Below are 13,871 nucleotides of genomic sequence, written 5' to 3'. Positions count from 1 at the left end.
AAAAAGTGCCACAAAACATTATGATATGAGATTGGAAATTATTGTAATATTGGAATAAAATACTAGCAGTGCAAGTTGTTTTCAAATAGACTGACTTACCCACAGTTGCTGAGAGAGCCAAGAACACGCACATACATCACAATCGTCAGCCGCTTAACCAACTGATGGAATGTGGTTGGTAGTATCGGCCGTCACTTTGTGGAAACGATTCATCGTGGAGAACAGAAATCAGTTTGTATTTACACAGAGAAATATTTGTATCGGCCGTCACTTTGTGGAAACGATTCATCGTGGAGAACAGAAATCAGTTTGTATTTACACAGAGAAATATTTGTTTTCACAACCCAGGATTTGACTACAATGTCATATTAAGGTAAACTATCTTAGATTTCCTTAATTACTTCACCTGAAGATGACTTTGTAGTCAAATCCTGGGTTGTGAAAATAAATATTTCTCTGTGTAAATACAAACTATTTTTTGTTCTCCATGATCAAATGTGCTTGATTTACAAGAGGTAAAATGAGCTGGTCATGAGATATCTGATTCTGGTGTCCCGCCTGCATGTCTGGTGGGTGTGTAACATTGTAACACAATGTAACTTTCGATAGCAATAAATAGGAAAAATGTCTAAGAGATACATTGTGAGCAGTACCGTTATTTCCCACTGTGAGTATTACTGGGTTCAAGGAGACAATTTTCCTGATTTCCTGACCAACTTTTCTCGGGATTCAGGATTAGGAGAGTGAAAAAAACTCCCGACTTCCCACCCACTGACCCTAGCTGTGAGTGGCAGGAAATCTTCTGCCAACCCCACAAGATACTGCTCCCGTCAGAGAAAACAAATTCCTCCTGAACCACGCATCCTTCCGTTTCTTACAGGAAATTCAGCTCCATTATAATCTTACAGGATCGTTGTTGTATATACATCATGTCATTGACCGAAACATTGTTACGTGGCACGTGACTGTACTATTCCCACTTTTATCATTCCTCTGCCTTGCAGGTTGCCTAACATCCTTCTTTTTCTTTTGCCCATGAGCTCTCTCTGGTTTAGGCAGCCCTCTTCCCCTCTCCTCCCCAACCTTGATGACTCATTTGCACAGCACTTTGCATTTTTTTCTGAGTGTACAATCTACAAGAACCTGTTCTGATAGAACAGGAACCTGACACCCTTTGACCTTGGCTCTTGGGGAGGTGGCCTGAAACTCCCCGATGGGCCAGGAGCAGCAACAGCAGCAGCTCAGAGCCTTTCTTCCTGACCCCACCCCCTCCACACTGCATGGGACTGGAACTTGGTGACAAAAGTTATTGTGGGCTGAAACTTGGCCGAGAGGGCCCCACTGAATCCTTTCTTTGTGGTGGGAATGTAACACGGCTGGGTTCCCTGAGAATGGAGCCCAGGATCTCTTTCCCAATAACGCAGCTTGGCAGGAAAAAGTTGGGGCACAGGGAGAATGAATGGTAAGGAGCCTCTTTGTCGCAGGGGCTGGTCGTGCTGCCAGACACCTCCAACTGCCGAGATCTCCTCCCAGTAAAGCCGGCTGGGCTGAATGCTTCTGGAACCGTGCTTTTCCAGGACCACAGGGCAGAACTCAATGGCCGTATGAGGGTCTAGATCAGATCCCTGGTTTCTAAACGGTATTCTATAGGATTTCTGGGACTCGGTGGGAAGGGGACGAGGGAAAGCCTTGACCATCAAAACCTGGGATCCTTTGCTCTCTTTTAGCCAGAGCAGTGCTGTGTTCTCTTGTGCGATTTTATTTATTGTCTTTATATTAGAGACTCCATATCAGGTGTGGACTGACCGGCAGTGATGACCCACTTGGGTCTCAGCCAGGTGGAGCACTGATTGTCCAGAGCTGTGACTACTTTTCCCGCCTCACAGCCCCTCCCCTGTCTCTTCCCTTCCCCCAGAGAAATCCTTGCTGTCTCTGGTTGGCCAAAGGTGTGCGTGGGAGCAAAGGTATCAGCTGTTCAGGTGGAGGAGTGGGCTCAGGGCTCTCACAGCCCTGCTCACCTCTACCTGGGAAGATGCAGGAACGACTGAAATCTCAACCCCACCAGGGAATAGTGAGAAAGTCGCCTTCTCAGGTCAGAATGGAAATCACATTTAATCTGGCACCTTGCCCATATTGCTGGCAAATCCTTTGCCTATGGATATGAGATGTCAGTGTTCAGGAACTCAGTTCTATCAAATCCTCTCCCCCTCGGTGCCAACCTTGAACCAGGAATGTCCCCTAATTGACATGGGACATTGAACTTTTTACCTTGAACTTTTACATTGAACTTTATCTGTTCATTCTATAAATAGTTGTTTGGCACCTGTTAGTGTCACTGTGCTGAATGCTGGAGATGAACAAGTCAGACAAGAACTTTCACGTGGTTTACAGTCCAATGGGGGAGACAGAGAGCCAACAAGAAAACAAAGCGAGACTCACAGATGGTGAAGTGATGTCATCCATCTTGGGAAGGAGTGTCATCAGGACCTACGCATGGAATTTGAGAGGAGCTGGGTGCGGGTGGAGGCATTTTATGTAGAGTGGTCAAGGAAATCCTTGCTGAGGAGATGGCATTTGAGCTGAGAGACGGAAGTAGTAAAGAAGTAAATAAAAGAGACAGGTGCACGAGTGTTTCAGGCAGCGGGAACAGCAAGTGCAAAGGCCCTGAGGCAGGACAGAAGCCACTGAGGGTTGGTGAGCCAAAAGATCAGATATGAGAGTCAGGAAGGAACCCAATCCAATCTGGTGGGATTTGAAGGCCATAGCAGAGTTTGGGTTTTATCCTAAGAGTAAAGGAAAAATATTGATGGGCTCTTGGAAATTCCTCTTACAAAATATTTCAGCTAATCAAAAGAGTATATTTAAGAGACATGTGAGGTTTAAGGAATAATATAATAAGTAAACAACCTTCACTGTTTCCCTCCCCAACTCCATTTCTCACTCCTCCAGGGGAGTAACTATTATCCTGCCTTTTAGTTTATAATCTTTGCATTCCCTCCCAATATTACAAAAATAGACCAATATATTGTTTGGCTTTGCCTGATTTTGAACTTCATATAAATGGAAACTTGTGTGTTCTTCCACAATTTGCTTTTCTGTTCAACGTGTGTCAGAATGGTCCCCGTTGGTCCATAGAACTGCCGTTTATTCATTTTTACTGCTGCATACTACCCCACTGGATCACACTGTCATGCTTACCCTTTTTCCTGGGACGTGACATTTTTATTTCATGTTCTGATGTTGAACCAACCCTACATTCTTGGGATAAACTCAACCTAACTTCATTATGATGTATTGTCTTTTTAAAAAAAAAAAAATGTTGGATTCTATTTGCTGATATTTTGTTGAGGAACTTTTGTTTCTGTGCTGGTGGATGAGATTGGCCTTTTGTTTTCCTTTCTTGCCTTGTCATTTTTTGGGGTTGCTATCAAGGTTATACACACTTCATTAAATGACCTGGGGAGTGTTTCCTCTTTGATTCCCTGGAGCACTTGTGTAAGATGGATAAAACCATGAAAGGGATTGGTAAATGTAGTCAGCGTGTTATCATCCTTCTGCAACTCTACTTTTTTGGTACAGAATCTTGGCTTCTTTTGGTACAACTTTCCTTGCATGTACCCCTACCCCAACCTGCCCTACGCCCAGAAAAACAAAGAAAACCCATGCCTCCCCTATGAGCACCTCAAATTGGAATGGCCACAGCTTACTTAGAAAGCTGTGTTTCTGGTTTTTTACAGGTGGGTCCTTAACTCAAGATTTTAGTATGCAGAGTGGTTTCCAGGCCTTCCTTGAGCCCCCCAGTTAACAACAGGTAGGTGCCTCTCTTTACTGGTTAACAGTTTTTCTTGAAAACCCAGATATAAGATCACTCATGTAACCCTGAAGGCCACCTTGAACATGAGCCATGATGGGTCCAACTCCGGGGTCCAGAGCTGAGTCTGGCCGAGTTGGAAGCCCAGGCTGCCCACCAAGGCGGCTCTGTTTTAGGAACACGTTGGAAGCTACGTGGTCCAAATCCTCCAAGAACAAAATTAGCTTCTTTCCATATTTTTCAAAGGGAAAGAACACCATACTAAATATAACGTGGATCAACAAGCCAGAAACAAGATAAATAGCCAGCAGCTGCACCTCAGGGAGCTGGGTTTTCACCTCCCCCAGAGAACCCATCAAAATCCTGGTCTCCAGAGGGAGGGTAGAATCGACAAACAATTTTAAGCTACCGCTGAACACGTAACCCTGCCTTGAACCCCCAAAACCAAAAACCTTTATTTCTTTTTCTTTTACTAAAAGCAACACGTGTACATTTCTGTTTTCCAAGTCTTATTCTCCCAGTAAGAAAAACGAAGGGAAAAAATCATTCTAATTCCATCACACAGAGAAAATAACTGAAAACATCATGGCATGTATAATTGAGTGTTATGAAATTTAATATAATACATAAATGGTGTTTTTCAACCTCTTTTTCCCTTATCATTCCCTCAGGGATCTTTATAAACACTCTTCTTGTTATGCTCTCCCACCCCCACCCAGGAAATTTTAACACCGCAGAGATACTATGTGTCTATTTATGACTGTGGAAGACCACAAACCACTGTAATATTTAAGATTACACCAACCCCGAAAACCAAGTTTTTCCCCTTGTGAGTGAGCTCACCCTATTGAGAATTTAGCCTTTAAATAATATTTAATAACAAACCTTTCTAGAAAAAGTTACTGTGTGCTGGTCATATATGGTTCTAGGTGCTTTATTTATGTTTACTTATCGTAACTCCCCTATGAAGTGAGTACTAGAGAGCTTTTATCTCCATTTTACCATTGTGGAAATTCAAGGCCCAGAGAGGTTAAGTGACTTGTCCAAGGTCACACAGCTGGGAAAGTACAGAGTGAGGTTCTGAGCCTAGGCAGCCTGGCTCCAAAGTTCACACTTAACCACAAGCTATGTTGCTTTGCAGCAACACATTTGATTGTAAAAAAATTCAAAATACAGAAATAGAATGAAAGATACATTTCCCAAGCTCCCTCCAACCCCAGAAGCAGTCATTGACATAAGTTTTGAATGTGTCCATCGTCTTGGATTTTTTACACGTTTGTATATATGAAAACATGTTTCTTTTTTATCATAAGTAGAAGCATCCAGTCTTTTTTCCTATATATTCATATATACATATATGTGTATGGAATTTTTTAAATTAGCATCACACTGAACATACTGTCTTTTTAACCTTGTTGTTTGACTTTAAAATGTACCATTAGCTGCTTTGAGACCATAATGTAATAAGTGCATGGCCCATATTTTATTTAACCAGATCCAGATTATTGGCTATTTAAGCAGTTTCTAGTTTCTCACTACCATAAAGCTACGATGAATATCCTTGCCTTGTACATAATTCTTAGAAGCTGGAATTACAAAGCTAAAGGATATAAACATTTTTTAAACTTTTGATCCATAAGTGCCAAAATTTGCCATCTATAAAAATTGTATGAAATTGCCCATCCCAACACCCTTACCCACACTGGATATTACTGCCGATTCTCAATCATTGACAATTTAACAGGTCAAAAATAAGTGAATCCTGACATTTTCATCTGTGCCATGACTCATCTGGGGCCTGTTTTACTCACTGACATCATAAAGTGAAGCTTGAATTGAGAATTAACAGGGGAGGCGGGTGTTAAAGTGGCCTCAGTCACTGGTTTACTAAATACACTATCAGCCTCTCAGGTACAAGGCCTACCTGTTAGGCCCTTAGGTGCTCAGTATGTGGCTTGTTCATCTCCTGCTTCCAACACAAGCCTCTGGCTACACCTCTCCACTACTGAGCCCTCCATCTCTGGCCTTGTCCCAGATGCATTATGCAGAACCAAATCATTTCTAGGGCTGGCAAGCCCCTCATCCTTCCATTCACTGGCTGTGAGTGACAGTGTGAGAAACAAATGCTCTCGTGCTTATGGTAGACTGTTCCCGGCTGGTCCACTGCAACTGTCTGCAGCGGATCCTGTGCCCTGCATGCCACACATAGGCACACTCATCACGCACATGTGCGTACACCAGGACACGCGTGTGCATGTGCACATATGTGTGCACATGTGCATACACACGCACACACACAATTTAGCATGTTCAGGGTGCAGGCCCAATTATGCCAATGGGGCTTCTGTCTCACAGAGACTTTCCAGATGCCCTGCAGCCCAAGTTAGAACACCCAGCTTCTTACCTGCACAGTTCCTGTACTTTCTTCCCACTTTTATTGTTATGCCTTGTGGGCTGTTTTCCTGCTGACCTGGAAGCCCCTTACCTTGCTCATTGGTGTTTCTCTAGTGCCTATAACACTATTTCTCGATGCACAAAAAATATATTGGGGGAGGGGAAAGGAACAGACTTCAAGCTGATAAAGGATGTTATCCCAAATATTTTCAGAGCATTTTTTAACAAAGTGGCCAGTTTCAGATTGAGGCCATTGTTTGATGAGAAAACAGCTCTGCAGCATCGGATTTCAGGCGGCCTGGTTAGCCGTCCTTCTGGAAAGATGGCAAAGAATACAGAATTGAAAAGAGGACCTTGCCCATCTAAACATCTGTAGACGTTGGCTGTTCTACAAAGGCTGCTGTCGCAGGAACAACGTATTGAGGAGTGGTCAACAAGGAGCATTGTTTGCTTGGCCTCCTTGGCCCCTCGTTCAGGTGACTTGCTCATCTGGCTCACTCTCCCATCCAACAAATCGGTGTGGAATCCAGGACAGTTGGCTGCGGCTCCCTTTAGCACAGGGTCTCTGAGCTTCTTCACGGGAAGAGAGTTTCTCGTCCAGTGGGCACAGCCGTGAAGATAAGGACTGTGCAGGCTCCAGGCTCTTTAGGGAAAGGAAAACTCCATGTGGCTGAAGAGAAGCATGTCTTGCAGACTAGCTTCATGTGGCCTCTGTTCATTTCATTCAGCTGATTCAGCATACATTTTTTGAGTCCCTGCTATGTTCCAGGCACAGAGATGAGGAAGATGTGGTCACGGAAATAGAGGGACTTACCCTAGTCATTGCTGGGGGCTTGTGGGGGCTCCCAGAAGGGGCAGCTGAGCTGGAGTGGCCAGAGAAGTGCAGAAATGCTGGAGGACGGGGTGTGCAAAGAAGGGCGAGGTGAGAGATGAGTGGGAGGGGCAGGGCCAGGTCCAGTCAGCCCTGACCTTCATTCTAAAGAAACTGGATTTTCAGCTGCAGGACATGGGAAGCCACTGAGGGTTGTAAAGTCTGCAGTAGGCTGTCTGGACTGGGTCATAGCATTGACGGATGCCCATCGCCCAGGGGATTCTGTTATAGTTATCGATCACAGCTCACACATGTCATCATTTGCTCTCCTCGCATACCCAGTGAGGTCTGAGATTTCACAGCACTTCATTAAATTCCACAAAACGTTTCAACAACCCAGAGCCCTGACCTTTCTGGCCTCCTGCAGGGAAAGGCCTGGCTTTTCCTTTTTGGGTGGGGGTAGGCGGGTCAGCCTTCCTTCTCCAGGCTCACAGAAGGAGCGGGAGCACGTAAGACATCTGGAATGCATCAAAGACAAGCCCAGCCAGAGCCTGTGGCTCAGCACCGCTTTTTAACTCCTTTGAGAGTACATCCGCCGTGTTCACAACAGCGTCTTGAGTCGGAACTGATTTTCTTCCCTCCTCTTTCTGCTTTCCTTTCAGACCTCTTGGCCATAGCTATCCACATGGGACGCCTCACGTTTGCATGAAGCCATCCCTGAGACTTCGGCTGCTGGTTTTATTGTTCTTTTTGTTTGTTTTTAGTGTGGCCCTAGGGATCCTGCTTAAGTGTGTTTAAGGGGGTTTTGTTGTTGGAGCCGCTGCAGCTCTTTATTTTCTTTCTTTGAACCTGGCCTTGCCCTGCTCCCGCTGGCATGATGGCCCAGTCCAAGGCCAACGGCTCACACTATGCACTGACCGCCATCGGCCTGGGGATGCTGGTCCTTGGGGTCATCATGGCCATGTGGAACCTGGTACCCGGGTTCAGCGCCGCCGAGAAGCCGACCGCTCAGGGGAACAATAAGACGGACATAGGCAGTGGCATTCTCAAGAGCAAGACCTTCTCCGTGGCCTACGTGCTGGTTGGGGCCGGGGTGATGTTGTTGCTGCTCTCCATCTGCCTGAGCATCCGCGACAAGAGGAAACAGCGGCAAAGCGAGGAGATGGCTCACATCCAGCCCCCGCCGGGGGTTGAGCCGCATGCCCAGGAGGAAGACAGGTGAGGACTGTCTGACCTACCCCAGACTGGGGCATGGATGTGCACACGCACACTCATGGGGTTCCATGATGAAAGTAGTTTAGTCTAGGAAGCTTTTTACCTTCCCTCTCTCCCATTAAGGCTCAGAAGATCAGTTTATCATTTTACAAATAACTTTATACTCCTTTCCCAGCGTTTCCCACATGATGTGGTGTGAATGGATGACAGGCATACCAAGATTTTGACACCCCCCCAGAGAAGCTGCATGGGCCTGGCCTGGGGTGGCCAGACTGGCTGCTTGTCCGTTCTCCTTAGCGTGCTGCGTGTATCTATGTCGAGTGGAAAAGGTTGAGAAGCAGTGTTCTCTTTGACCATAAATGCCACAAACTCATTTAAGTGATAAGTGATATATTGGGGAACATATGGTAAATGTTGACATCTCTATTATAAAAAGAGCCCTTGCAAACGAGTATGAAAGATGAATACACCAGTAGGAAAATGGACAAAGGATATGAGCGAGCATTTCATAGACGTCCAGACACAATTGCTGTTCAACCTCATTAATCACAAAATGCAAACACAAAAAAGTCATCGTTATTCTTCACCTCTCATGTTGGCCAAGATAGATAGCCCCAGTGTTGAAGAATTGGAGGGAAATGGGTGTCTGACGGGACAGCTGACTGACATCATCTTTCTGAAGGGGAGTTTCACAATAAGAGGCAGTACTGAAGATGTGTGTGCAAAGGAGTGTGTACCCGTGTTTATCAGAGCATTGCTTAGAGTAGCAAAAGTGGAGGAAAAAACCTAAATACCCATCAATCGAGCTAAATTATGACATGCCCTTCAGTAGCCTTCTATGCAGTCATTGTTTTGGTACCCCCAAAACAATGAGGGTGCCAAAAAAAAGTATACACATTTTAAGAAAGGAAAAAACTGTATTAAAATTGTAATGCCCAATATATACTGATAACAAAAGATGAATACAGGTCACGTGGATACATTTTTTTGGCACCCCCGGTATATTTGCTCATGTGGGACCGTACCCACCACATTGAGAAAAGAAGATTGTGACACCACATCTTTGGTTAAAGACCTAATCGCATCATATGTTGTGGCTGTGGGATTAGGGAAGGATCTGGAAAGGTGTTCAGAATGTTAACAGTAGTTTTCACCGGGTAGAAGGATTTGGGATGTTTTTATTTTATTAGATTTTTCTGTGTTGTTTGAATTTTCTATAAGTCTGTCTTATCTTTAGAGTGGGAGGGGAGTTGTTTTTATTTTGGAAAAGTTAAACCGACTTTATGGTAACAAAAGATAATCATGCATATTCTAGAAAACTTGGGAAATAGAGAAAAGAACGAAGAAGGAAAACTCAGTCACCCGTCTTCCCCACCTTAGTCATGAACTCATACAAGTTCATTCGTAAAGGAGATAAGAAAGCCTAGACAATCAGTGAGGTGTCTGATATTGGCCGTTATCATCTACAGGTTCAAGTGTAGGGTCTTGGAAAATGGCTATTACTACCTATAAATGTGTAAAAAACACCCTGACTCTTTCGTTTTCTCTTTCAACAGTCAAATGAGAGTAAGGCTGAGTACCTGACCTGTCCTTTGAGTCTTACGGTAACCCTGGAAGATAAAAACCACAGGATAATTTGAAATATATATACATTTTATATTCAGATAGTCCTTCTCTACCTGTGGACAACCATTATGCTTTAGATCGGCAGCTATTTCATGCATGTTTATGTTGCCTTTAGCTAAAGGACCAGCCAGGCATCAGAATAGCCCACTTAGCATGTTGTTAAGTGTGGCTTAAAGGCAAGGGGGACTTAACACCCAGATAATACAGTGTAATAATTGAGAATGTGGCTTCCTGTCCTCTTGCTTCCTAAAAGTCTGACCGAGTCAGTTAACCTCGATGTATCAGTTTTCCCGTCCATAAAATGGGTACAATAATAGTTATTAGGAAGATGAAATTGGTTCATATATGTTAAAGTACTTAGAACAGTGGCTCCTAGCAAACAGTTGAAGTGTTAGCTTTTATTACTTCTTGGACCCATTTCTTGTTTCCAAGGCTGGTGGACATGAACCCAGTGCCAACACAGGATTTAGAGTCCATCTTCTTGTGATTTCCAATGATCCGAGCACCTGCTAATACTCCGTGTCTGTGCATGTTGTCTTGCAGCCAGGAGGAAGAGGAGGAGGCCTCCTCGAGGTACTACGTCCCCAGTTACGAGGAAGTGATGAACACAAACTTCTCAGAAGCCAGGGGACCAGACCAGAGCCCGAGGATGAGCATCTCTCTCCCCTCCTATGAGTCCTTGACGGGGCTTGATGAGACAAGCCCGACGACAACCAGGGCCGACGTGGAGGGAAATCCACCCGACAGGCAGAACTCCAAGTTAGCCAAACACATGAAGCCGCTGAAAGTTCGAAGGATTAAATCCGAAAAACTTCACCTCAAAGACTTTAGGATCAACCTCCCAGACAAAAATGTCCCTCCTCCCTCCATCGAGCCTTTAACTCCCCCACCACAGTACGACGAAGTCCAGGAGAAGGCCCCCAATACCCGGCCACCTGACTGACAGGCCCTCTCTGCCATGTTCCCTCTTGTCACTCACCCTCCGTACCAACAGACCCCAATGAAACCACTCCAGCCACAGTTGAGAAACGAGGGGCCAGATGTGTACGTAGCAACTTGGATGGGGGTGCCGGGGGAGTCCTGTGATTCGAGGGTGACACACAGCTGCAGAACCTCACCTGGCCCGCTGCGGAAACCTCGGGTCTCATGAAGCTGTGGACCCCAGCTGGGGGTGGCAGTGGAGACATTTTCCCTGTCCTCTTTCCTCAACTGAATCGTTGGTGACGACACACCTCTTTCCGACTAGGGAAGGATACCTAGCAACTGGTTTAGATTGTTGTTTTGATTTGCTTCCCCTAGGACTGTTTTGTTTCAAAAAGAAAACAAGTTATGCCTTTGCTTTCTTCACTGGAGTCCTGAGCGGTGGGTAGGAAATACAACTCGGTTTTGTAGAAAGGACAGGGAGCCGTTTTGTGAAGTAAGCAAAACAAAAGTCTAGATGGTTACGTGGGGGTGAGACCCGGGGGGAGGGGGTCCTCAGAGCCCCTGATGCCATTGGTTCTTTGAGGGCCCAGGGCCCAATGATACATAAGCTCATAGTCTTAACCAGTCCTCTTTACTAGTCTCTGCTGTGTTAACAGCCAGAAAGAAAAGCTGTATGAGATGTTCTGTTCCTTCTAAACTGCCGTGCAACTGAGCTTTTTATAATAAAATATTTTATATGTAGTACATTTGGGTGCTGAGTTACTTGAGCAGCTCCTCCAATACTGACTTGCTTATGGAAAAATATCAATAATAATAACTCATAGGTACCAAACACTTAATATATGCCAGGTGCTGTGCTAAGCACTTCACGTATGTTATTCCATTTCCCCTGTACCCGTTTTGTAGGTTAGCTCGTGGAGGTTCAGGTTAAAATGCCCCATGTCACACCACTAATAAGTGGCAGAGCTGGGATTTGAAGCCAGGCTGTCTGGCTCCAGGGCCTGAGTTCTTAAACACTCTGCCACGCAACTCCTTGTAAAGAGTTTTTTCAGGTATTGAATGAGGATTCGTGTTTCCCAACGGCTGTTCCCATCAACCCACAGGCCCAACAGAAAGTTCCGTGGCTTACCCAGCAGCTCTCTACCTATCTGAACATTCTTCCCACATCTCTCTCTTGAGAACTGGCGCAGGACAGAGCTCTGCACCACCTTTCATCTGGCCCAGAACTGACAGGCTGTGTGACCATGGGGGGGTAGGGGTGGAGAGCATGTCCTCATAGAGAGGGCAAAGTGACTACCTGTGGAGCCCAGGAAAGCAGTTCAACTAACCAGAAATGCCCAGGGGATTTCAGACAGAGGAATGGGGATGTCTGGGTCAGCGTCTTACCATGGAGTTGGGAGTCTGGGAAGGTAGACCTGAGTCCAAACGTGCCTTCCTGCTATTGGCGAGCCTGGAGTGGACCTGTTAAAGAGTCACCATGGCTAGGAGCTTGGTTGGAAGAGTAAATTCTCAGGCTCTGGGTGTTTCCTAAAAGCTCCCAGTGGGAGGCAAGTGACAGCAGTTAGGAAGTGAATCACTTCCTCATCTTGGGATTCCCAGCAGGGCCTAAAGTTCAACCTTTCACTTTCCTTATGCAAATCCATCTATAAAAAAAGGGAGCTGCCTGGATCTGCCCTCCGGCATAGGACACCCAGAGGCTGGTCTGATCCCAGCCCATGACAGAGCCAGCCTATGGTTCTGCGTGTATCTCTGGGCTGGACTCATTCTTTACCCTTTACGCTCCACCCTGATGGGAAGAAAAAGAAAAGGGAAATAGCAATGTTCCCAGTGAGCTGAGAAATGGTTTTTTAAAAGGGCTGGCAACCTGGCCTCTGGTGGATACTGCCCAGCCTGTGCCTTCCTTAGGTGAGAAACGTTTGAGGCTTGTAGTGGGCTGAATGGTGGACCCCAAAGATATCAGGCCTTAATCCCTGGAACCTGAGAATGTTACTTTATATGGTAAACTTTTTGCAGATGTGATTCAGTTCAGGATTTTGAGGTGAGGTTATCCTGGATTATCCAGGTGGGCCCTACAGCTCATCCACATGTGTACTTATAAGTGAGAGATGGGGGTGGGCTGGGGGTGGAGAGATCACACACACAGAAGTGGGAGGCCATTTGACACCGAGGCAGAGATTGGAGTGATGTGGCCACAAGCCCAGGGACACCAGCAGCCACCGAAGCTGGAAGAGGCAAGGATGGGTTCTTCCCTAGGGCACCCAAAGGGGGTCAGCCCTGCTGAAAAACTTTGATTTGGGCCCAGCTGACACTGATTTTGGATTTCTGGGCTCCAGCGCTGTGAGAAAATATCTTTCTGGTGTTTTAGGCCACCCACCAAGTTTGTGGGCATTTGGTGCAGAGGCCATAGGAAGCCAACATGTGGCTTCATGTTCAAGCCAAACACATGAAGCCGCTCCCCCCTCCACCTGAACACGCCCTGACTCTTCATATAGGCGCGAGTACTATGGAAATAGCACCAAGGACCCTATTTGTTTTATACGTATGGAAATGACCAAGTAGAAAATTATGTTACTAAGAGACTATATCATGGATATTTAGCATGTAAAATAGAGAGCATGAGCTCACCTCTGTCTAAAATGAAGGCAGAGAGAATGTTAGCCGGCGACATGAGCCATAAGCTGGAGTCCTGAACTGTGTCTAGAGAGACAAGGAAGTTATTTGCATGGTTCACTTAAAACTACCTGTCAAAGCAAGGGGCCACCTTCACCTCAAAGTTCCCCAAGAAACACTCTTCCTGTTTGTTCCTTGTTACAGACCTATCAGGGCTCTCTGTTGACAAAAAACAAACAAACAAACAAAAAAGCTAAAAGGGTAAAAACCAGAAGAAAGACTCCGGGGCTATGAAAGAGTAAATTCCCACCAACCACTCCCATCCCACTCAAAAGGAGGAATCTCAGCAGCCATGTTGGTGTCATGTGACCTCCACCCCCAGGAATTGGATGTGGTCTCAGGGATTAGGGGACCGTTTGGGGACCCTCATGATGGGCCACAGGTGACTGAAGCAGGGGTTGCTGCTCTGCAGAGACAGAA

General features: G+C 45.7%; 1 protein-coding gene across 5 annotated transcripts in view; it reads left to right on the top strand.

The window, feature by feature from the left end:
* The window catches only part of TMEM51 (transmembrane protein 51), a 55,870-nt gene extending 42,252 nt beyond the window's left edge, over window positions 1-13,618 (top strand). For 4 of the 5 annotated variants that reach the window (XM_081055799.1, XM_081055798.1, XM_081055801.1 and 1 more), the window contains exons 2-4: window positions 3,738-3,811; window positions 7,679-8,234; window positions 10,401-13,618. In XM_081055799.1, coding sequence (XP_080911925.1) covers window positions 7,891-8,234; window positions 10,401-10,800 — 744 coding nt within the window. In that variant the 5' untranslated portion in view covers window positions 3,738-3,811; window positions 7,679-7,890 and the 3' untranslated portion in view covers window positions 10,801-13,618. Of the gene's footprint in view, window positions 1-3,737; window positions 3,812-6,418; window positions 6,682-7,678; window positions 8,235-10,400 lie in introns of those variants that run through there. The other variant, XM_081055802.1, reaches the window with a different exon arrangement.
* The last annotated feature ends 253 nt before the right edge of the window (window positions 13,619-13,871 follow it).

The sequence above is a fragment of the Rhinolophus hipposideros genome (genome assembly GCF_964194185.1).
Source record: "Rhinolophus hipposideros genome assembly, chromosome: 8".
Classification (NCBI taxonomy): domain Eukaryota; kingdom Metazoa; phylum Chordata; class Mammalia; order Chiroptera; family Rhinolophidae; genus Rhinolophus; species Rhinolophus hipposideros.
This window is presented reverse-complemented; position numbering and strand designations above follow the sequence as displayed.